Raw genomic sequence first — 27,039 nt, 5'->3', positions numbered from 1 at the left:
AAAAAATTAAAAAATAAGGGGGTGAAATGTGATTTTGAACCTCTGCACTTATAGTAGTGAGGGAACCATTGACTCTTTAATAAAAATTAAAAAAATTCAAAAAAAATTCAAAATTTTTTGGTTCAGTACAGTAAACTGCTGGTTTACATGTCGGTTCATAAATCGAGTGTGAACTGGCAGTTTCACGGTTTCATGCTAAAATCTGGTTTCGATTTCAGTTCAGTCCAGTTTTGAGTTTATCTGTTTCGATTCTGATTTTATTCGGTCCAGTTCATAGGCCAAACCAGCCCGTGGTTAGGTCTAATTACACTCATTACATTTGACTTTACAACCTAAAAAAAAAAAATCCGATGTTCACGACATTTTTATAAGATTCAAAGCACTTGTGGAAAATTTTTTTAAAAGCTCCATTGTTACACTTTACACTGTTAATGAAGGTGAGTATATTTTCCTTAAGTCTTTTCTTGCCACCAATGGAATATCACATCTCACCATTTCACCACATACACCTGAACATAATGGCTTCTTAGAACGTCATTATCGTTGCATAGTTGAAACTGGTCTTACTTTTCTCTATCATGCTCACATGCCACTCACCTTTTGGTCTTATGCTTTTAGATCCACAGTTTATCTTATCAATCACATGCTTAAGACCAATCTCTCCATGATGTCATCTTTTTAAAAACTTTTTAGGTATACACCAAACTATCTCAAATTAAAAATTTTTGGGTGTCTTTGTTAACCTTGGATTCGACCATATGGTTCTCACAAACTTGCACAATGCTATCAACTATGCATTTTTATTGGTTACTCCTCTATTCAAAGTGCTTACCAATGTCTTGATCCTTACTCTTACAAAATATTTCTTTCCAAACATGGCACCTTTGTTGAGTCAATGTTTTTGTTTTTATATCAACAATTAAAAATCTCCAATTTTTCATAAACATTACACTAGAATAATGATCCACTACCTAATCTAATATTCTAATTTATTCTCTAAATCGCTCAATTACTTTAGGTTTTCTTTAGCCATAATCAGCTACACATTCCAAGGATGGTGATAACTCATCGACTTCAACAATTCGCCCTTTAAGCCATTTATAAGGTAACCTCGATACTACCAGCCTTTCACTCTCTAAATCCCCATCTTCCTTAAGCTCAAACTCACCAAACTCACCAAATCCACCAATCTTATCACCACCTACCAATATTTATCCAATGCAAATTAGAGCAAAAAATAGCATACATAAGCATATACAGAAACTAAACCCTGTTACACTAACACTATCACTTAAGCCTTAAAACAGCAAGAATAGCATGAAACTATGTTCAATGAGTTTAATGCTCTTCTCCACAATGACACAAAGGATTTAGTTCCTTCTAACTTAACTCAAAATCATGTTGGTTGCAAGTAGATCTTTTGAGTTCAAAGGAATCCTAACAACTTTATTACTCACTCCAAAGCCTACCTTGTCGTAAAGGGGTTCTATCAAAGACTCAATGTTGACTTCCACAAGACTTTTAATCCAGTTATCAAACCTGTATCCATTAGACTGGTACTTAGTCTTGCTTTATCACGTGGTTAGCCTCTCACACAATTGGATGTCAATAATGTTTTCCTTTATGGTCATTTAACTGAAGATGCCTACATGTGTTAACCTCTAGGCTTCGTCAATAAAAATAATCCCAACTATGTGTGTCATCTCAAGAAGGCTCTTTATGGACTTAAATAGACACCTCGAATGTGGTTTATCAATTGGGTTTGTCAACACAAAGTTAGACACTTCACTTTTTGTTTTTCAATAAAAGCACTTGACCATGTATCTTCTAGTGTATGTGGATGACTTCATTCTTATAGGTAACAATGTAACTCTTCTTGTCAACTTCACTACTCAACTTACCTTTAAGTTCTCCATAAAAAATCTTGGTGATCTCTTTTATTTTCTTGGTATAGAGGTACTTCCTCAATCCACTAGAATCTTGTTATCTCAACGAAAATACATCCATGATGTCTTAGAGAAAACAAGAATGCTTAATACTAATGACATCCATACACCCATGTTTCCAAATAATGTTTCTAACCTTCAAGATGATACTTTTCTCATTGATGAAAATGAATATCGGCCCATAGTTAGTAGCTTACAATATCTCTCTTTTACAAGACTAGATATTGTCGTCACTGTCAACAAGTTGTCTTTAATTCTTGCATCGTCCTACAACTCAACATTATTCTATTGTCAAATGTCTACTTTGATATCTTTATGGCATAATCAACTATGGCTTGAAAAATCCTTAAAGGGAAATTAATCCTAAAAGGGGGTTGAATCAGATTATTAAAAAATTAAACATCAAATTTACCAAATTAGATTTTTACTCAAGGTGCCACAACAAAAATCAAATGAACAATCAAAACATAAAGTAAAAGAGAAGAGTTTAGAGAATGTTTATGAATTTAGAGTGGTTTGAAGCTTTTCTTCTTAAGCCTTCTAAGTCCACTCCTTCAAGCAACTGCCCTGAAGTTTCCATTTGAATCACTTTCAGATTACATTAGTTAACTCAAGATTGGGCCCTTTTACAATAGTGATACAAGATTTCATCGAAATGTAATTAAAATGAAGATTTACAAGTAGAAAGTGCCTCTGATAGACTAATTTTACTAATATGTACAATAGTTTCTCTAAAAGATATGAGATTTTGATTTCTAGAAAGAGATTAAGAGCTTACAGACTGAGATAAGATTCTTAAATGCTTTGGATATGTTCTCTAACCTTTTTGACTCCAATACAACTTGTTTATATAGTCTTGAGACTTGAAAGATTTGTTGGAATGATTTTTCTAACCGTTGACTTGTGAAAATGATGTTTTAACCTTGAAAATGCACGAGGATGGGCTTTCTCTTGCACATCCCTACTTTGGTGGCTTCAAAATAAGCGTTCGACAGTTGAATTCTTGAAATGCATCACTCGAAGGATGGGTGTCTTGCCTTGCTCCTTAAAATTTCAAAGAGGACGGGTAAGGGACAAACAAAGAGACTAGCGTCCAAGACCCAAAAAATTAAACATATACATTTTGTCTATCTTTCGGTCATTGGAATTTTATGTCGTGGACATTATTAGCTCAATAATTATTAATTGTCAACTTTAAACTTAGTTTTGACATAATCAAAACACCTAAGGGTTTAACAATCTCCTATTTTTTATTGATGACAAAACTTAAGTTTAAACATTAAAAAAAATTAATTTATACAGCTTATAAAACTTTGGAAACAATTTAAAGCTCCCCCTCACTTTAACAATACAAATCAATTTGGTTTTAGCATATTTCCTTTCAATTTATTTATCCATAAACTTATTTAACTCTTAAAAAAAAAGCCAAACTCGTTTAACTCTTTTCAAATTCATTAAAACATAAGTCATTATCATTTAAATAACAACCAGTCTTTCCCTTTTTTTTGTCATAAATCAAAAAACATTGTGACAAAGTTTCTTCTATTTTTCAAATATCCCAAAATGATAAATAAAAGAAGAATACTCTCAATATCAATAAACCAACTTGTCAATATCATCACCAACAGTCAACCAACTTATCAATATCATCATCAACAACAAATCCATAGTAGTTATAATATGAATCATAACATAGCATCATAAAAAAAAATAAGTTCAATATCCATATAAGCAAGCATAATGAAATAAACAAAACAATGTAATTAAACATGAATCAAAATATGCATCAATACATTATCCTCAAAAGACTATGCAAAATGAGGATGCAATAAGATGAAAAAAAAAATATGAATGGAGAATCATGGCTCATCCTCTGAAGGTGGAGGCATACTGTTGGAATCGGGGTGACAATCACGAATATGCTACTAAATGAAAGATTCCATATAATAGAGACACTGATCATAACCTTGCATATCATGACACAACCCAAGCAATGATTCATTTATGGAGCTCATGAATCTAAGCACATGGTTTTAAAAGGTAGATGACTCAATGTCTGAAATTGAATTATGACAAGGACGCATTTGCCTACAACTAAAGGTAGGCTGAGAAGGACTTAAATGATGAAAATGAGCCTCCTCATCTTAAAGAGTGACAGGTTGAGGATCCGGTTAAATAAGTTGGTCAGGTTGCGGCTAAGCCTAAATAAACTACCACCCTCAACAATCATTGTGACAATAGTACCAAACTCGATAACTCTCTCGACAACATCCTTACTTGAACTGATCTTAGCAACAATCCAATGAGTTGTATCTACCTTATGACCATGAAGGGCTGCATCTAATAGAAAAAGATCTTTTAATGTCACTTGACCATTCGGTTGATCACGTGCATTTAAGGTATAAGTTATCGCATGATGAATAATTTACATGATTGGATTATGCAAGGTGCTCGACTTTATGGTCTTTTTGTATATCCCAACATCGTTTAATGTTTTCTAAACTACTTGAGCATCAAAATTGCTGAGAATATTCAATAAATCCTCATTATCACACTCAAGTCATCAAGCTAAGTCTTCCAATTTCATTTAGTGGCACACGCCTGTGTATATAGATTAGAAGGCACACGAGTGTGTATGGAGAAACACATGACTGTGTACCCTAGACAAAGATAAAAGATTATTATACCCCTAGGCTATGTGCATAAAATGGGAGAGTTAAATAAGAAGAATAATAAGTTATTAGAGGACAAGGAATTCAAGACATATATGAGATGTCCGATTGTATGGATGATGACGCAAACTCAGATTGAATCTAATCTAAGTTAAAAGTTAACGACCTTAAAACAAGTATCATATAACTAGGTAGTGACCAACTATGTGTGTAAGTGATGGTAATTATGAAAGCAATAGAGTTAAATACCTATGAGATGTATCATGCACTTGACTTTAAGACGTATGACCACCTAGTTTAGTTCAGGTGTGCATGGTAAGAATATGGCTTTAGATAGTCCTCAAGTGATTAGCAAGATGCATCATATATGTACCTAAGGTAAGGGTCATCTTTAACGGATTAGTCAATAGTTCTGATCAACTTATGTGGTAAGAGAAAGAGCTACTATAAAAGATTTTTTTTTTGTGATCAAAGTGTCCTAGTTAGATAGCTTAATAGGATGTTTAACATATGTATAAGGCATAATAGTAACTTTCATAAAGGCATTAGATATGTTAATTTTAGCGTAGGTCTTCACACATTCTGTGGACGATTTATGTTAGGGCACTAGGGTGTCATAATATGACCACATTTAATTTATGAATAGAATGCAAGTTTTACCATTGGTTATTTATAATAGTTTTGGGTGCCAAAAGGTCACCACTTACTGAGTTTTATTCACGCATTTCTTTTCATATGTTTGCATGTACAATTAAGAATGGGGCAGATGAGGGATCTAGTGGTCTAGCTAACAACTGCTCGAGGAGATAGGCCTTTTGTTGTTCAGTTTTTAATAGACCTGTAGTTTTATTATTTTATTATCATTTTTATTATTATCATGGTTGCTAGTATTTTCAAACACATGATATTATATGAGTATTGATTAATAAAATGTTTCTATCACATAACTTTTTTACACGCTTTATAATTATAATCATGCATTAAAGTTTTTAAATAATTCAATTGTGCATGCCTCTTTTGGTATATTCTTATCAAGGCTATATATCTGAAGAGGGGTGTTACAGTGAACAATCAGATTATGAGTGCCAAAATATAATGTAAAGTATGAGGATGTTATGTATGATGGTGAAACATGCAAGACATCACCAAAAATGGTGATTTGAGCTATCAATGATGTACAACACGATGAAGAATTACAACGGCTGTGACAAAAATGAATGAAAAGGATTGTATGGATGCTAGTGATGTAAAAGAAGAGTGTTTTATGTGACAACGATGATCAGAATAGTCATTTCAAGCGACGACAGGACAAGGGGATCAAGGTCCTTGGGTGAGGGCAGTTGGAAAAATATGGTAAAAAGTTAGGGTTTTTGTTTTATATAACCCTAGGGATGGTCATCTCAATAAGTGAGATAGGTGTCCTTCTCTATTTTAGTTTTTTTTTTTTTAAAGACATATGGGACAACCGTCACAAGAAGATTGAGACAGACATCTTTTTCCTTTTTTTTTAAATAAAACAACTCATGAGATGATCATCATAAGAAGATTGGAGTAGGTGTCCTTTCTCTATTTTTTTAAAAATAAAACGACTTATGGGATGGTTGTTACACAAATTGGGATTGGTGTCTCATGCTTGAAGTTTAGTTTTTTGCAAAAACCTTTTGTGCAATACATGTGCAATTTAAATCAAAACACCTAAAGAAATAATTTTTGGATATTTTGATCATTTTGAGGATATTTTCAATGTGTTCCATTGTTCAAATGACTTTGAACACATGTTCAAATCATCGAAACTTGAATATTAATGAAAATACATAGTATAACATATGTACCATAAACATATATTGCAACCAAGCACTCACGACCACATACAAGCATGTCAAAACATTCAAAATCATCAAAGTGATATGTAACATGCAACTAAATATCATAAATATGCAATGTCACACAAATCTATATCAATATGCATAAATGTGCATTTAATCATGTCATAAGCATATATACAAATACACAAGTGCAAAAACATGTCAATGATTATCAAGACTTTCCAAACACATCATAATCAACATCTTAAGCATATAAATGTATTAAACAAACATAAAATCACTAAATCACAAATACTTATTCTCAGACATACCAACCAAATACAAAACATCATCATATCAAATAAACATGATAAAAACCAAGTAAGTATATTAACACAAATGTCATTTCAATCATGTTTCAAGACATATAAAAGTTTATGCACTTACTTGACTTACATCGATCATGCCAAACTCTCTTCGAATAAAGCAAAATCTTTTTTTATCAAGAGGCTTAGTTAAAATATCAGCAAGTTGATAGTTAGTATCAATAAATTCAATTTAAATATAACCCTTGCTAACATGATCACATAAGAAATAATGTCTAATATTTATATGCTTTGTTTTGGAGTGCAAGATAGAATTTTTGGAAAGTTGAATGACACTTATATTATTACAAAATATAAGGATGTTTTTCATTTCAAAATCAAAATCTAAAAGTTGTTGTCTCATTCATAAAAGTTTGTAATACCCTCAAGTATGTTTCAGAGGTATTTATATCTTTAAGCCCTGCTTTGAGACATTTTCAGTCTTAAATATATATGTCCAAATGTATGTGGATATATATAGATATATAAAAAGAAAAATGAAAAAAAAAAATCTATATAAAATAAGCCAAAAGGGCTAAAAGACAAACCAAAAGGCATTTTCATCTTCTTCTCCCATCCTTTCCAGAAGCTTAGCCTTCTTCATGCTTTTTTCTTTGTTTTTTGAAGAAAAAGTGAGGATTTGAAGGGGTTTTGGAAGACAAGGTAAGGAAAAAAAGAAGAGGAAGTACTTTGGAAGCCTTGGTAACCAAAATATCTCTTTCTTTTCCCTTTACCTATGTTTATATATATTGGATGCATGTTATTTGAATATGTTAGTGTGTTTTGGTGTTGATTTAAGGTGGTTTTAATGATAAAAGAAGCAAGACGAATAAGAGAGAGCCAACTTGATAAAGATTGGCTTGAAATAAGGTAAGTGGAATCATTCTTAGTATGTTTCATGTTTTATGCTTTTGGTTCCGTAGCTCTATATTATAAATTATGTTTTTGAAGTTGAGAAATGTTGTTTTGCCATTTGGGATATCTATGTGTGTGATTTTGTTCACGACAGAGAGTTGGATAATATTTACAGTTTTACCACTAATTTCATCCCATGTTTTGACTATCTTATCAGATGAATCATGAGTGTTGTTATATTTTGTTAGAAAGTTCTTTGAATCCTCTTTTCAATGATATATAACTTGCATGAATTATAGACTGTTTGGACTATTAAATTGCATGAACAAAAAGACTATCTTACCTAATAAACAGTAAATACAGTTTTTTGCCACTAATTTCATCCCATGTTTTGACTGTCTTATCTAATGAATCATGAGTGTTGTTATAGCTTGTTGGAAAGCTCCTTGAATCCTTTTTTTAATGATATTAGCTTGTATGAATTAGAGACCATTTGAACTGTTAAATTACATGAACAAAAAGATTACCCTACCTAGATGAACAGTCTAATAAATAGTAATTTGCAGTTTTTGGAAAGAAAGAAAGAAAGAAAAGGAGAAAAATAAAAGGAAGAAAAGAAAGAAAGGAAAGGAAAGAAATAAGAGAAAAAGAAAAGAAAAAGAAAATAAAGAAAAACAAGAAAAAGAATTTAGGGCTCAAGATTTAGGGGTCGTTCTAAGAGTATGGTCAGATGAATTATGGTTAATTTTAGATGGAAGCAAGATTAGTAAGAGATAATGCACGCATGCATGCTACGAACTATAATAGGGCACTTTACACTAAACTGCCCACAGTATGGTATGTCTGCAGTAGGATACGTTCGTAGTAGGATATAGAACCATAGCAGGGTCTGCTCGCAGTAAAACATGCTTATAGTAAAACACAATTCAGATTTAGAAATGGTGTAGTGAAAGAAAAGAAGAGAGCTTAAGCTTAGAAAAGTAACAAATCCATGTAGTCAACTTTCAAAAAGTATGAAATGGATACAAGATGGGACAAAGTATGACCCAAATAGTAAATGATGAACTAGATTATCCTCTTAATTCCTAGTTGTACACAACAACTAGTAAATGGACACTAGATGGGATTTTACAAAGTTGTACACAATAACTAGTTGTACAAACATATTATGCTTCCATAGTAGATGTTGCCACCGAATTTTGTTTATTTGAAAATCATGTGACAATCATATTTCCTAAAAATTGACAAGTATCACTTGTTCTTTTACTATCTATTCGACATCCTCCGAAATATGTATTTAAAAATACTCGTAATTCAAATAAGGATATTAGGGTACCATAAACCAATATTTGGGGTTCCCTTAAGGTATCTCAAGATTTGTCTCATGACATTTAGAAGTGATTCTTTAGTATTCGCTACAAAACATGCACACATGCATACACTAAATATGATATCGGGCCTAGATGTAGTTAAATACAGTAATGCACCTATCATGCTTCCATATCTTTAGTTTTGACACTTTTACTTCCCTTATCCATATCCAATTTGAGTGAAGTGCTCATAAGAGTGGGTTGCTCCTTGGCTTCTTGCATGTTGAATATTTTAATAATGTCTTTGACATACTTGGCTTTGTTAAGCAAAATTCCTTCCTTTGTTTATTTGATTTGTAGTCCAAGGATGTAGTTAAGCTCTCCTATCATGCTCATTTCAAATTCACCCTGTATTATCTTAGAAAAATCTCTACAAAGAGACTCATTAGTAGCACTGAAAATAATGTAATTAACAAAAATTTGAACAACTAAGATGTCTTGCATTTGTCTTTTCATAAATAAGTTGGTATCCACATTTCCTTTGGAAAAAATATTTTTAATTAAGAAAAGACTTAATATTTCATACTAATTTCTAAGAGTTTTTTTTTTTTAAACTATATAAAGTTTTTCTTAATTTAAAAACTTGATTTAGAAATTCATGATTTTTGAAACTAGGAGGTTGTTCAACATAAACCTCCTCTTGAATAAAATCATTTAAGAATGCACTTTTAACATTCATTTGAAAGAGTTTGAAATAAAAATAACATGCATATATAAACAATATCATAATTGCTTTTAATCTAGCTATGAGTGCACAGGTTTCATCAAAATCGATACTTTCCTCTTAAGAGTACCATTGGGTGACTAGTCTTGCCTTGTTTCAAACAACAACTTTGGACTCATTTATCTTGTTTCAGTATACCCATTTTGTGTTGATGGTAGGATGATCCGTTGGCCTTGCAACTAGTTCCCATACTCGATTCCTCTTAAATTGGTTAAACTTCTCTTACATGGCCAACACTTAACTCACATCTTGCAATGCCTTATCTAGTCTCTTTGGCTCCATTTGAGACAAGAATGCCATAAATTAGCATGTGTTCTATAGAGAAGCATTTGTCCTTAGACCTTGGAATGGGTTTCTAATGATTTTTCCTTTCTTGACTTCATCTTTTACCTTGGAAAAGTGGATTCCCTTTGAACTTCTTGAGATTGCATGAGATTGTCTTCATATGGTACTACCTCAAGTTGGTTTTCTTCTTCTTTAGGCTTAGGACCTTTTTTTATTTGCAAGTCTTCTATAAGCTCCACCACTTCATCTTTATTGTTCCTATTAGCGCACTTGGAAGAAGATTTATCAAAAATAACATGTATAAATTCTTCAATACGAAATGTCCTTCTATTGAAGACTTGATATGCTTTGCAGGTTAATAAATAGCCTAGAAAAATTGCTTTATTTGATTTGCAATCAAATTTTTCGAGGTTATCCTTTCCATTGTTTAATATAAAACACTTATAACCAAAAGGATGAAAATGTGCAATATTAGGTTTCTTCCCTTCGAATAACTTATATGGAGTTTTTTTAAGTATCGTCCTAATCATGGCCTTATTGATGATGTAACATGTGGTATTGATGGCTTCACTCCAAACAAATTTTGGCAAGTCATGTTTAAACATCATGGTCCTAGCTTTATTATAACCTAGAATTTCATATTGAAGATGTAACATGAAATTTTGAAGGGTTTGTCATTCCTAATTGGACATTCCCTAATGGTGTGACTAACAAAAATAGAAAACTTGCATTTCATGTGCAATGCATGAGGTTTCTTTAATGACCTATGATTTGCAATGAAAAGGTTAGCCCTATTATAACCTAAACCTTCTATATTTATCCCAAACCTTTATAATGCTAATATCTTTTTGTGCCAATTTTAAATTTATCCGATATTTTATTTGAACTATTAGGCTTTTTCTTTAATTCAACAATTTCATTTTTTATGTTATCCAATGCTTTAATTAGTTATTCTTTTTCATGTAAAGCTAGTTCTAGGTCCTTTTTAGTTTTATCATGTTCATTTTTGCTACTTTCTAGCTATCTTTTTATGCATGTAAAGTTTTGCTTTAAAGATTTATTTCTTGAACTAATGCATTTATATTCCACTAGTAATAATTCAAATGTATTATGTAATTCATTAAATAAGTAAGAGTTAGAATCATCTACTTCTTCCTCTGAGTTGCTCTTGGCCATGAAGCAGTATTTTCTTCCTCTTGCTTCCTTTTATCACTTAAGTCATCACTTCCACTTTAACTGACAACAAACTTTTTTTTTTTTAAATTTCTGCTCTTTTTTCTATGTTCTTTTCTTCTTGAGGAGAGGATATTCTTGTCTAATGTATCTCATTTTCTTACATTCATAGCATATGATCTTTTTCTCCTCTACCTTTTTTCCTCTGGATCAATTGAAGCTCTTTCCTTTATTCTTTTTGGACTTGGAGAGAAATTTGATAAATTTGCTAGCTAGATGGCTCATATCCTTATCATCCATTGAAGATTCTTCATCTTTCTCATTTTTCTCAATTGCCTTCAAGGCAATGTCCCCTTTTTGGTTTAACTTCCTCTTCCTTTGGTTTTCTCTTTATTTCTTAGGTCAAAAGACTTCCTATAAGCATATCCATTTACATCTTAGTGAGGTCTTTGGATTCCTCAATTATCGTTACCTTTATAGTCTCTTTTTTTGGTAGTGACCTTAACACCTTTTTTACTAATTCTATGATTTTGAATCTTTTTCCAAGGCCTTTCAAGTCATTTATCAAGTTAAAAAATCTCTTATACATGTTTGTTATGTTTTCCCCTATCTTCATTTCAAATAGCTCGTATGCACGAAAGAGAAGTTTGATTTTCAAGTTTTTGACTGGGCTTGTGCCTCCATGTGTTGTTTGGAGGATGGTCTTAACTTCTTTCACTGTTTCACAAGCAAAAAATATATTAAATTTAGTTAAGTCTAATACACAAAATAATATATTTATGACTTTAGCATTTAAACTCAACATTTTCTCATCTTCATCATTAAATTCCATTTCATCTTTAGACTCATTTGTTGAGGGATTCCTAGATATAAAATCATCATGTTCAATAACTTTCTACAACTTGTAGTATATTGATCTAATGTGCAATCTCATTCTAATCTTTTTATTGGGTCTAATTTACTCCACAAAATAAGGGATGGTCTAATAGTGTATTGTCCTTCACTAAAATCGGTGTAGAGGTGCTTGCCATTGTCAAATAATCTTATAACTCTAAAATTCTTTAGAATTTATTAACCTAGAGTCTAAGCTCTAATATCAATCGAAAAACTCTTAATGGAAAATTAATCATAGAGGTAGATAAATAGGATTATTAAAAAATTAAACACCAAATTTACCAAATTGAATTTTTTACTCAAGATACCACAAACAAAAATCAAACGAACAATCAAAGCATAAAGTAAAGGAGAAAAGTTTAGAGAATGCTCAGGAATTTAGAGTGGTTTGGAGCTTTTCATTCCAAGCCTCCTACATCCATTTCTTCAAGTAATTGACTTGAAGTTTTCACTCGAATCACTTTCGAATTACACTAGTTAACTTGAGATTGCACCTTTTACAATAATGATATGGGATTTCATCCAAGTGTAATTAAAATGAAGATTTACAAGTAGAATGTGCCTTTAATAGGTTGATTTTACTAATATGTCTAATAGTTTCTCTAAAAGATATGAGATTTTAATTTCTTGAGAGAGATTAAGCGTTTACAGATTGAGATGAGAATTCGTAAGTGTTGTGGATATGTTCTCTAACCCTTTTGACTTCAATCCAACTTGTTTATATAGCCTTGAGACTGGAAAGATCTGTTGGAATGATTTTTCTAGCCATTGACTTGTGAAAATGATGTTTTAACCTTGAAAACATGCAAGGATGAGGGTCCTCTTACACATCCTTACTTTGGTAGCTTCAAAATAGTCGTTCAACAATCAAATTCTTGAAACATGTCACTCAAGGGATAAATATCCTTTTTTGGGGGATGGGCATCCTACCTTGCTCTTTAAAATTTCAGAGAGTATCAAACACGCAAGGACAAGCAAGGGATTGGCATCTTATTTGGAATAGGTATCCCACATATGAGGACTGGCATCCCTGGCCTAAAAAATTAAACATGTAAATTTTTCCCATCGTTTGGTCATTGAAATTTTATGCCATGGACATTATTAGCTCAATAATTATTAATTATCAACTTTAAACTTAGTTTTGGCATAATCAAAACACCTAGGGGTCTAACATGGTCTATTTCTTCGATGTCACTCTCTTATGCAGCTTCACGACTTCACTAATATTGATTGGGCAAGAAACATTAACAATTGCACATCTACCAGTGCTTATGTTGTGTTCCTCGATCACAATGATATCCTTTAAAGCTTTAAGAAACAAAGGACAATTGTTAAGTTCTCTATTGAAGCTAAATACTAAGCAGTTGCCACCACAACCATTGAAATCGCATGGCTCCAATCATTAATACATGAACTTGGTGTTCACTTGCCAGCTATTCCTATAATTTATTGCGACAACATTAGTGCTACTTATCTATATGCTAATCCTATATTCCACTCATGTATGAAACATATTGTCATAGAGTTTCATTTTGTTCAAGATAAAGTGCAACGTGGTGAAGTATGTGTCTCTCATGTCTTATCTAATGATCAACTTGTCGATACTCTTATTAAGCCTTTTCATCACCAACAATTGCAATCACTACGAGTCAAGATTGTGTCCAACCAGCAACCACCATCTTGATGAGACATAATAAGGAAAATGCATAATCAAAGATTCTCCAACTATCCACAATCTATTTCAACTATTTTTTAGAATGTAAATATTTTAATTTTTTGATGTAAGTATATTATTCTAGGATATCAAATATTTTATTCTAGGATATCTCATTATTTAGGAAGTTGATAATTAGGAGATAATATCCTTTCCATTTTTATTGATTTGTATGTTGTATAAATATTGTACTCTTTTAATTGAAAATGCAAGTTGAAAATTTCATTCAACTCACAATCTTCTTTAAACATAAAGGAAAATATAAAATATTTATTCGAATTGATTTTAAAGAGTCCAAATTTTCTTTTCTTGTACAAAAAGAGGATTGCTATAAGTTTAAGCTTTGGTTTGAAAAGAAAAGTTATCAAATTTCATTTGCATATGATAAATCTAATATGGTGCACTTGGTGAATTTACTTTAGTTCTACAATCCATGTTTCAAATACCATCATGTTTGACATAATTATCTGATAAACAACTAAGAGTATAACTTGCTTTTTTTTCATTTTTATTTTCTCATTTTCTTTACATGTATATCATATATATATATTTCATATTTATTTTACATATGTATATTATGTTTTAGAAAACTATAATTCAGTTAATTTTATTAAATGATATATATATATTTAAAAATAAACGATTTTAAAATGTTGAAATCATGGTAGTCGAATCGTGTATCGTATTGTATAATATGCTTTTTAAAAATAAAATAATAAAATATTATAATTGACATGCTATCATTTTAAGAAATATTATAAATACCCTTAAAATTAAAAAAATTTTCATATACACCCTGGTTGTATTACAATTTTCTCTAAAAAAGTATATCGATTCGTAATAGTAATATATATCTTATTGTATGATACATTTACTGTATCGTATTAATTTGATACAACTTAGGATACATATCATTTTTTACCTATATTATATCTTATCATACGATATATATATAATGTATCGTAAGATACTGATAACTATGGTTTAAACCATAATCTAAATCGGATCAAATTGTATTTTTTAGTTTGGTTTGGTTTAAAATCTAAAATAATTTGATTTAGTTCAAAAATTTTTCAAAAATTTTTTTAGTTTAATTTGAAAAATCTCTTAATTCATATTAAATTGAACTATGTACACCTCTAATAGCTCAAAAGCAACTGCTTTTCTAACTAAATACAAATTGAAATTCAAACTTGAACCTTGACCGAAAAGTCCGACTCAAAACACAAAAAATGCACTAAAATAGAAACCAGTAATTTACCAAAATTAAATCCGTTGTTAAAACCAAAATCCCATCTCCATTTTAATAAAATCATGCATACATATTTTTGGTAGATAATTTAAGTATATAAATAATATATCATATTATGATTAGGTTATTTTAAATTAAAGATAAAACAATATTCAATAACACGATTATACATCATCTGCGTATCCAAATTATATACAAAAAAATGTATACACATAATATTGTTCTTTGTATTTGCACCAATAAAACCATAATTAAACACCAAATCATTTGAAACCCATTTCCACGTCAACATAATTGAACATAAACTACAAGAAACAAGATCAAACTTGACAAAAAATTCCAACAAATGTAGCTTCGATGGTATAGCGTAGATTTGAGGAGAATTAATGAGATCTACTCGACATTCAACTTGTATTAACTCTTTTTGTGCATTTATATGGGAAATTGAAATTTTTACCCCCTTTTTTTTTACTGTGTATACATATATGTCACTCATTCTAAAGTTTAAACAAATATACCACAACAGTAATCTACTTTCCTAAAATACCCTTCTTGAAATGACCCATACAAAGATTCTCTGTTTTTCTCTGTAACTTTTTCTCTCTTCTTCCTCAACTAAGGAAGGAATCTCTGTAGCATGAAAAAGATAAAATAAAATATTAATAGAAGAAGACATGTGATTGAACAATAAAACCCGTGAGAAAACCATTATAAAAGATTCAACTTGGACACAAGGGATGGAGAAACAAAAATTGGTAAATTTATTAAGAGAATTAACATCTGCTGCAAAGACTTCATAGCAAAATCATCCACATTTAAATCAATCTTGACTTAAGCTCGTATGTTATGTGTTTTCTTTATGGATAATTGAAAATGAAATAAGTATGGTAGATTCATGTTCATAACTTAATGTAAAATTTAATTTTATTATGATTTCATGTTGTTTCTATTGTTTAAAGTTGTTATAATATTATTTAATGTTTTTGTGATGGTTATAAAATACCAAAATACAACCCAGAAATAATTCCAAATGATAAATAGGTTAGCGTTAATGCCAAGGGTTAACGTTAAAGCCAACCCCCCAGGCCCAAGTGAATTTATTTATTTATTTTTTGTTTTCTTCCATTGCACTCAATTCCTTTACTTTTTTATGCTTGTTTATGCCAATTTGGTGCTCGTGTGTGTATTGTTTTCCTTGTCTTGGTAGAGAGTTACATAAAAAATTACAAAATTGCCACTATCATTTTCTTCTGTTTTTTATTGTCTTGCCTTGATCAATTTTTGTACATCACCTAATGATATGGTAGTTTAATGTGTTATAAATATATATCTATAAAGCTTGGTTGCATTGGTGTTGCATTGGTATTGCATTTGGGGCTTAATTTGAAAAAAATTGTAAAGTAGTGTAATTTGGAGTTTTTATGTTTTTTAAGTTTATTTTTAGTCAGGATGAAAAAAACTGCATTTAAGATTCGCTATGGAGCCCAATGGGTTAAAGGTGATGATAATGTCACAAGATATACTTGTGGAAATGAGATAGGGATTTGTATTGACACAAATATTAATTTTGAAGGATTCATTGCAAGAATCAGCTATCGTCTAAGACTCGATCGAAGTCAGTCAAATGTGCGCGTATTTACACTAAGTGATGTGGGTCTAATGGAGATGTAGATAATGATGATGTGAAGTTTTTGATGGTTATAGCAAGAAGTTCACAAGGATACACAAAACTTTTTGTTACCGAAAGTCAAACTGACAGAAGAGATAATCAACAAGGCGAAGATGTTCATGAGGAAGAAAGAGAAAATCATCTAACAGATGAGTGGGCACATCCACAAAGTTTTTAAGAGTTTGGTGGGAATTATGGTGTTGATGATAATAATAACAACGACATGGATGAGGATTATGATGTAAAAGGTAATGAGGAAGAGGAAGATGATGATGATGAAGATGAAGAATTCTCGAGGTTTGATGACAACATGTACGGTGTTCCGAGCCAAGACGTTGGCTGAAGTTAAAGTCATGCTTGTGATGAAGGGGCTAAATATAGCACAAGATGTCATGGCTTTTTGAATATTGGAGCATATCCAAGTCACATCCATAATCAAAATCCATTTCAATGGGTTCTTAAGCCTGTTGTTGATGTTGAGAATGCAAGTATTACTAACCAGGCAACACAAAGGGGTAACCATTTACAAGTGATGGGTTTTTATAACTCCAAGGCAGAATTGAGAGCATTATTTCGAATGTATGCCTTAGAGACAAGAATTCAATGGAAGGTTGGTCACTCCGATAACATACAGTATGAGTTTAAGTGTGTACACCCACAATGTAAATGACGGGCATGAGCAACGAGAGAGCAAGATGGAGACTATTAGGTCTTACGACGTATGGACAAGACCCACACTTGTCCGCGAGATCAAATATTTCCATACCATAAACAAGCTAGTGCAGAATCGTTAGAGAATATATTTAAGTCAATGTTTGTGGTTGATCGCATTTATTGACTAAAGGAAATTATTTCAGGCATGACAGATAGATACCGAATTGACATATCCTACACGCAAGCATGACATGCCAAAACATATGTAATAAATGCATTACGAGGATCTCTGAAAGAGTCTTTCAATATATTACGTGAATACTGTCATAATTTGGAGCTTAAGAACCCAGGAACTGTGGCACGTATTGATGTCAATCTGGAAAATAGGTTCAAGTTTTTTTATGTGTATGAGATGTTCTATAAGAGGGTTCCAACAATTCTGTTGTCTAGTGATCTGCATTGATGCTTCATATTTAAAGGGAAAGTATCTTGGGTCTTTTTCATTGCTATTACGAAGGATGGTAATAATCAAATTTACCTACTCACATTTGGTATTGAGCATAAGGAAGGAATAGATACATGATTGCCCTTTTTGACATACCTTAGCATGTGCATTGGTGATTTGTCAGATTTGACCATTATTTCTGATCGTCATCATTCAATAATTATGTCGATTGTGAACGTAATGTCTCATACCCGTCATGGGTTTTGTAATTACCATATAAAGGGTAATATGTATTCGCAGTTCAAAAAAACTAAACATATTGAAGGATTATTTTGGAAAGCTACTAAGACATATCCCCTCATGGACTTTCAAGCTACTATGAGTAGAATTGCAAGAGTGAATCCCGTTGCAGCAACTTATTTGACTAACATTGGGTATGAAAGATGGGTGCATGCCTACTTTAAAGGATAACGGTACAATATTATGATGACCAATTCTATTAAGTCCTTCAATGCTTTGACATAGACTGCTCGTTCTTTGCCTATCACCATATTGGTTGAGCTTTTTCGAAGCACAATACAACATTGGTTTTTCAATTAGTGAAACATAACTGGTTCGTATGACTATAATTTTAATGATGTTTCTGTTTTTTCATCGTATTTATTTTAGTTGTTTTTTGCAGGTGAGATATCTCAACCGTTAACACTATGGGCTAAGGACAAATTTACTCGACATGTGTTCAAATCTACAAACATGGTTAAACCAATCAACATGCAACAATACGAAGTTCATGATTCATGACAACAAGTGTTCATCGTGAATCTTCTCTATCGAACATGTGATTGTGGAAAATTTCAACATTCCCAGATTCTGTATACACACGTTGTAGCTATAGCAAGGTATAATAACCTATTAGACTGTGTATGTTGGGTCAGTATATACTACTCTATTGAATATTTACGTAGGGTGTACGAAAAAGATATTAATCCACTAAGGTATCAATCAACTTATGTCCCATCAAATATGTCTGCGATTTATCCTCCAATGATGGAGCAATGAAGGTCCAGTCGCCCTTCCAATCATGCAAGAAGACCTTCACAAAGAGAGAAAGTTCAACAACAATACTGCAACCGATGTCATCAACCTGGTCATACTCACTTGAAATGTCATAGTCCAACTCCAGTGCCTATGGTTAGCTTGTCTCGCACACCAAGTAACACAAGAAGCTGAGGTCATCATAGTCACGGTGCAACCCATACGGCCGAATAGGTTATCATGGTTAATTTATCTATTAGGTTTTGTACATGTATGCGATGGCAATGAATTTTAATGTATTGCATGTTTAATTTTATGTAATTTATCTTTGTACAAATTTTAATGTATTGCGTTTTATTATTTTTTATGTTCAAACTCTTACATGTACGCCATGGCAATGGATCAAAATAGTAGAATAGAAGTACCACAACATATATTTGTTAGCCTATCATTTTATGTATATATTTGAATTTTTGCCTATACCATACATCAATAAAACAATAATAAAATATACCATTCAAACAATAATAAAATTACATCATTCAAACAATAATAAAATGCACCATTCAAACAATAATAAAATGACATCATTCAAACAATAATCCAATACACCATTCAAACAATAATAAAATGACAGTGTATTATTTCATCTTGATGCATTATTTAACTTTATGTTAGTACATTATTTTATTTGGAAGTACTTTTTAAAAAAATTATTCATAACAGTAAAATAAAAGGGTTGGTGTCTCTAATGACGCCAACCCTTTTTAATATTAAAAAAGGTTAGCGTCTGACCAACCCTTTTAGCAAGTAAGCTCCAACCCTTTTATTGAAAGGTGGGCCCATGCCAACCCTTTTCTAACCTTTCTTTAAATTTTTCAGTAATTGTTTTTTTCCAGTTAAACGTTAACCCTTCATTTTTTTCAGTTAAATCCTATCAAATGATTTTTTTTTTATCATCATAGTAGCTGGGGTCTAATATAAGGTATGATGAGTTGCTCTTTTTGTTTTATATCCTTACTTCGAAGAATTCTTAATCTAAAAAATCCGTTTCATTTTTCAGTTTTTTCTTTGTTTCTTTTATTTTTGAAGCATTAGCTCCATTCTGAAACACTTATTCTATTTTTCATAGTACAGTTCTAAAGTTGTAGAGAAAAAGAGAGAAGATCTCTCTACATGAGTCCTCACTTGAAAGTTGAGGAAGAAGAGAAAACTAATTTCCAAAGGATGGGTCATTTAAAAAGGAGTATTTTGGAGAAGTAGATTACTGTTGTGGTATATTTGTTTAAGTTTTGAAATGAGTGGCATATATATATACACGGATTAAAATAAGGCTAAAAATTTCAATTTCCCCAAGATCAAACTTGACCAAAAATTCCAACAAATGTAGCTTGGATGGTATAACGTAGATTTGAGGAGAATCAATGAGATCTATCTCAACATTCTGCTTGTATTAACTCTTTTTGTGTATTTATATGCTATTAACACTAAGTTTCTACTTTTGGTATCTGTGGGATTTGGTTTTTGGGCTTGTAGAAATAAAATACAAATGAAAAATGAAAATAAAAAAAAAGGAAGAAAAACCTATAACAATGAAAACATTGTTTTTGCTTTAATCTTCTCCCTCGGTTTTATATTACTTTAAGTATACCTTTCTTCCTCTATTTGTTCTATCTATGTACCTCGTCTTAAAGATACAACTAAGAGAGATAGATAGTGTGTTTTGGCTATTGAGTTTCAATAATATCGATTTTGGTGCCATACATATGATGGTTTTGCTCTCCAAGACCATAGCCATGTTTTTTGAGACCAAAAGTCTCACATTTAATAAATACAATATAAGTGAGTGATACATAAGTGTGAGAGATTGGACTTTAACATAAGCCAATTGGTTTTGTGTAATATGTTTTTCAATCTCTATACTTATAGACTCAATATATTTCAATATAATATCAAAGCACAAACCAAACGGTGAACTTATCAACTTAAAGTGTTCCTGAATATAAGTGACAAGACACCCATATAAAAACGGACTTACTAAACAGTGGACCAATGATTGATGGTGGTTGGGAGGGTGTTGAAGACTAAAAGTTTCACATCTAATAAATACAATATAAATGAATGGTATATAAGTGTGAGATATTGAATCTTAATATAAGTCAATAGGCTTTGATCTCCATACTTATAAACCAAATATATTTCTGACATCTTTAACAAATGATCTCTCACCATGTCAAATTTAATGATTTAGTGAGACTATTTTGTTTTGAAAACCTTTTTAAGCTTTGAAGGAGACTTGAATTAAATAATACAATAACTAAAGAGAAAATTTATGGCAAAAGTAATCAAACCAAGATGCACAAATTTATACGTGGTTTGGCAATGTTTCTACATACATGGAGCCATCATTCTTTTATTTACTCTAAAGAATATATGTCTAAATTTGTTATATTGTATAAACTAGAGTTTCTCTTATATAGTAGAACCCAAAATACAATTTTACCCTTATTCAAATTCTTCAATCTTCTCTGACAGTATGGGCATTTCAAAGTGGAACGCTTGATCCACACTTCTAGCTTCCTCATTTTACATGGTATGAGCTTGTTTCCATTCTCGTTCTCTTTCCTGTAAAACTTCATGCCTGGAACAACTAACGGGCTAACTATTACAACAACCTATTCCTCCTTGGAATAACCACAATGCTTCTAAAACCAACAATGACAAAATCTCAAGATTTTAATACTTTTCTATGATGCCTGGAAATAATTGTTCCAAGCTTGGAACAAATATGCTTTTCCACTTTGTCATTTGGAATGCTTGTTCACCTATGATGTAATGCTTGTTCCATTAATCCTTGAACTTTAGGTGAATTGTTATTTGAATATGAGCCACATTTTAACAATCTCCACCTTAACGAATATTCACTCCCTTAGAAGACTTCATCAATCCTGAAAACACTAGCACTTCCATTTAGATCTCCAATCCCATTACTACTTAGCAAGTAATGACTTGGAGCAAGTCCAAACAATGTTTAACCTTTTCTAATAGCAACACCTTTGTCAACATATCCATTGCATTCTCTTTTGTGTACACATTTACCAACAAAATCTCACCTAAAGAACTTAACTCTTAAACCTTGTGATAACTCGCACCAACATGTTTGGTTCTGGCACGTACACTTGATTTCTTTAACGGTTCTATGACATTTTGACTATCACAATATAAACTAAGGACCTATTGATCAAATCCAATGTCTAACATCGACCCTTTAAAACATACTACTTCTGTTACCTATTTCTTATTGTCATGTATTTAGCCTCAATGGTGGATAATGCTATTGCACTCTACAAAGTAGATCTCCAACTAAACAAACCATTTGCTAATGTAAATATATAGCCTGCAGTGAACTTCCTATCATTTATATCTTCAAAATTATTCAAATCTAAATAATCAGGTACAAAGACTAAAGTGTTAACTCTGACAAAACAAATCCCTTAAATAGTTATACTTTTGAAGTATAAGAGAATCCTTTTAATTGCTTGTCAATGTTCTTTTCCGAGATTAGTGATAAACTTGCTAAGCACACTAACTAGGTGTGTTAAATTTAGCATGTGCAAACTATAACATAAATCTTACACATGACTGCTATTATATTCAAAACCTTTGACATGAACTGCACCTCATGATCTATGCTTGGGCTCTAATAACAAGCCAACTCAAAATGATTAGCTAATAGAGTATTGACTAGCTTAATTTTGTCCATACCAAATCTCTTCAATACTTTCTCATTATATTGCTTCTATGAGAGCCATAACTTTCTATTTTTCCTATACATATTAATCTCCACACAAAGAATTTACTTTACAACGCCTAGATTTTTCATATCAAATTCTTAACTTAACAAAGACTTAAGGTGACAAACATCATCCAAAAATGCAATAGCAATCAACATATCATTATCTTAAGTAAACAAATATATATAGGAGCCATGATTCATACTTAGTCAACATTTACATATATATTGGGCCAAATTGAAGGTCGATTTTTGGTTTAACCAAGTGAATTGACTAGTCCAGTTTGTTTTTTAAATTTGGATAAAACACAAAAATTTTAGGTCTAAACGTAAACCAAACTAATTTAAATTGTAATTTTTCAGTTTGCTTTGGTTTGAAGCACAAAATAGTTTGGTTTGGTTTGAGATATTGTCAAACTATTTTACATGTTTGGTTTGAAGTATTCCTAAATTAGATCAAATCAAACTATGCACACTTCTAGATATATTACACCAAAGAGTTTTAAAAAATAACAAACACATGCAAAATTTGACAATATTACTCAGACTTTAACAATAAAAGGGTAGAATGATCATTTTTATAAATTATAAAATAAAAGAGAAGAAATTTGGCCAAATAACCGTTAGTCACTTTAAATGATGCAAACCAACTCCTCAATCTCTCACCAAAATCATCTCCCAAGTATCGTGATGACTTATACTCAGAATATGGAAGTGACATATATGCCCTCTTTATATAAAGTAAAGAAACCTTAAATCCGATTTTCACTTTGTTCACGGAGTCTCTTTACAATATAAAAGGTCTTACTTAAATGAATCTCATTTTTAAACAAAAAAATTGATTAAAAATCCAAAGTAATTATTAAACTGAAATCCAATTTTTGGGTTAAATATATGGGAAATGTATGGGGATGGTGTTTTCATAGGGCAAGAAAATATCTATCACTGTCCCCACTTGTGGGGTTTTTTTGGTTCCCATCATTTTATTCATTTATTTTGGAGAATCCTCACCCCATATTTGATAGTGTCATGTCCCTACTTCAGGAAGGCTGTAAGGGATTTCCCTTTGTAGTTTCATTCGTATACATCATCAAAATAAGAAATTAGAGTAGAAATTGAAGAGCGAAGCTTACTTATCACACTTTTCTAGACATATTAGTGGCTTGTTTCAGGTTGAATTCAACCCTTACTATTGTGCTTATAGATTGTGTCGTGCCAAGGCCCATCAAAGGGTAGGGTGAGATGGCTAAACCGACTCACAAAATGGAAAAGATTGGGCATGACCCAAGACCCATATTATATAACTTTTTTATATGTTAAATTATTTTTTTTATAGGTCGTGTCAGTTGGCTTGCAAAGTTACTCTAAAGTCATTCGACACGACCTGCATAACTTGTAAATCTAAAATTCCTTAGAAAATTATAAGTTATGGCCTTGTGAGTTGGTTTTTTTTTTAATCCTTTAAGCATATCTACCCCTCTTTTTAGAGATGACCAAAAAATTAAGGGTAACTTCATAAAAATTAGGGATATTAATTAAACCAGTCACCTTTTTTGCCTTTTATACATATGTAGTCACCTTTTCTTTCATTATACAAATATGGTCACCTTTTAGTTTAATTTTATCTTTAAAAAGAGAAACGTTTTAGAATTTAGGGTTGGTTGGCCGGCCATGGTAGGATATGTTGGAAGGCCAGCCAAGTTTGTTATTTTATGTTTTGACTGGGTAAGTAGAAACCTAAGAATATTTTAGATATTTTATATTTTCGGTTATATATATATATATATATATATATAATAGGAAAAAAATGAAAAAAATGAAACTATTTTAATTAATTATATATCTGTATTATTATAATTCAACGTTCATTCCCTCTTCTGTCTCTTTGGATATTTAACTATTAAACTTCCATATTCATGCCCTGTTATTGTTGCCTGCAACAAGATGTTTTGCTCTTTTGAGGCCAATTAAAAAGATTAATAATAAAAAAAATTCTTTATTAACGCGTATATATATTAATCTAGCTAATATACATGCAAATTCTTACTGTTACAACATGGACAAGTACGTCTAATCTGATCCAATTCTTCTTGGAGCTCTTTTATCACCTTATCTTTCTCACCGATCATCTCTTTAAGTTTGATATTCTCATCTTTAAGAGCTTCAAATTGGCATAAAATAACTTCAATTTGTGCCTCAATTGCCTCATCACTCAACTCAAATGCACTCTCCACCAATCTTAGAACTCGCCACAAACTCACCACAACAATCAACCCACCTCCTTTTTCCTTAAAAAATATTTCCAAAATCATCGCTCCAATCACAACAACTCCATCAATCACATAGCCCGGACGGCTAAAGAATGAGCTGCCTAGTCCTATTGCTAAACCAACTATTTTAACAGAAAGTAGAGTTAATATAACAATCTCTACCCAATGGTACCAAACTTGCTCTAAATGGTACTTTTTTTCAGGTGTGCAAGACAGCAATGTAGAAGAAAGTTCAAGAATCGTGACAATGAGATCGACAAGTAGCAGAATGATTGTGACTACGCGAACCATGGTTGATTCTAAAAACTCAACGAGGCAATTTCTCCATGGCGCTTTGTTCAGGGTTATTTGTGTAGGAATATTAAACAAGTTCTTCCATTCAAGCTTTCTGTGGTAATTTTTGATTAGTTTTGTGATGGATAATTCAACAGATTCAATGGAGGAGGGAACATTTGAGGGGTTCATTTTGTAAGAATATAAGCTTTTGAGCTTGCTAGGATCTTAAATATGGCATTTATCATGAAGTGGAGTTATTTTAAAGGCAAGTAAAGTGCAATAAGTTTCAGATTTATATGCTTTGGGGTCACATTACGGTTATTGTTGCTATATCTAATGAAGATGCGTCACGAATTATAAAAGATTATAACTTTATATCCTTTTTCAGTTGTCCGTGCCTAACCAATTCAATTTATTATACAAAATAAATTACATAAAAAATCAACTCTTATACAAGTATGAAATCTTATGAATCATGGTCATATCAACTTGGGAATGAAATACCAGACTTCAGAATTGATTAGGTTTTTTTTAATTATTATTATTACCATGATATAATTATCAATAAATTTTGAAATTTCCTACCTCTGAACTTATATCGAAATGCATCTCGGTTATATAAAGATCATCTGATTATAGGAACTTTATCTGGTTTGAAAGAGATTTCTACTATGTACTTAAAAGCTAGAATTCTTATATCTGGAAACCTTCTTAAAAATTGTAAATTAGATGGTTTCATCGCAAAAGACTTTTACTGGTTGTATTTTGTTGAGGGGAATATAATTATTCATGATTGGATTTACCAAATCCATCCAAATAGTTTAAGACAGATTTTGCCTTTCTCTCTGTTTTTTTTTTTAAAGAAAGAACCTTACTTCAGGCATCACCTATTTTGTGTCTATTCAAGAGGTATTCTTTCAATTTAATTAGATCTAAATTAATTACACCAAATAAGAGAGAACTCAGAATTTAGTGACCAACCTCACAATTACTTAACTACGGAAGTCGAAAGTTTGATATTAATTTTTAGTAAATTTTGAATGCATATTCTTTTACTTGGGTGTTTCTCTCTTTATTACTCAAGTTACCCATAAAGGTTTTTTATGGCTCATTTTATATTTGTTGGCATGATCTACAAATTTGGGCACAACCCACAAATAAAGCTAGTCATGTTAAGCTTCATTGAAAGGCTCGCAAACTGACACAATATAGCCTGGAAAATCTAATTGAAAATTATATTTTTACTCGTTAGCTTACATGCCTTAATTTATAACTCAAATAATTTTCTCATAATCATAAATCAAAAATATTTTTCACATTCTCTAGCCTATTTTAATTTTATCTCAACCTTTAACTTTCACCCATCATGTACATGCTCATGATTATCATGCTTTCTCTCTCTTAGGCATCTCTTGGTACTTCCATGTACCATATATGTCCCTAAATATCTCTTAGAGCATCTCCGCTAACAATTTTCCATTACTTTTGGACATGTGCTCAACATTTTTTATATGCTTGACCATGCACTAACTTTGTACTAGCATGCCTCTAATTTTGGCATGACTTGGTATTATTGCGTACCCTATGTGTCCATACAATTCTTCGAGATATTATAACAAACAATTAGGTATAAATTGTGATCACTCATTTGTGTTTTGTTTGGATGTATGATTGTAATTCATAGATTAATGGGCATGTATTCCTTTCTCTTATGCACCAGCTCCTCATTCATGGGCAAATTTAACTATGACATAATGCATAGTTGTGTGTCTCATGAATAATCATACACAGTCGTCTTATGCACAATTTCCTCATGCATGTTATGCCAAACTAAGTCCCTAT

At 31.4% G+C, this 27,039-nt stretch overlaps 1 protein-coding gene across 1 annotated transcript; it reads right to left on the bottom strand.

The window, feature by feature from the left end:
• Positions 1-1,025: 1,025 nt before the first annotated feature.
• On the bottom strand, positions 1,026-25,386 carry LOC123206389. The gene is made up of 2 exons (XM_044623586.1): positions 24,720-25,386; positions 1,026-1,201 (listed from the first exon to the last, which is right to left on the bottom strand). The coding sequence occupies exons 1-2, from the start codon at positions 25,384-25,386 to the stop codon at positions 1,026-1,028; spliced, it is 843 nt and encodes a 280-aa protein (XP_044479521.1).
• Positions 25,387-27,039: the final 1,653 nt, after the last annotated feature.

The sequence above is a fragment of the Mangifera indica genome, unplaced genomic scaffold, assembly GCF_011075055.1.
Source record: "Mangifera indica cultivar Alphonso unplaced genomic scaffold, CATAS_Mindica_2.1 Un_0034, whole genome shotgun sequence".
In the NCBI taxonomy this organism is placed as follows: Eukaryota; Viridiplantae; Streptophyta; class Magnoliopsida; order Sapindales; family Anacardiaceae; genus Mangifera; species Mangifera indica.
This window is presented reverse-complemented; position numbering and strand designations above follow the sequence as displayed.

Excerpts from the sequence above, each read along its gene's own strand:
- LOC123206389 (XM_044623586.1), bottom strand. The coding sequence starts at position 25,386 with ATGAACCCCTCAAATGTTCCCTCCTCCATTGAATCTGTTGAATTATCC. Across the intron at positions 1,202-24,719 it reads AGAATTGGATCAGATTAGAC|GTGGTGATAAGATTGGTGGA; the intron begins GTACTTGTCCAT and ends AAATATTGGTAG.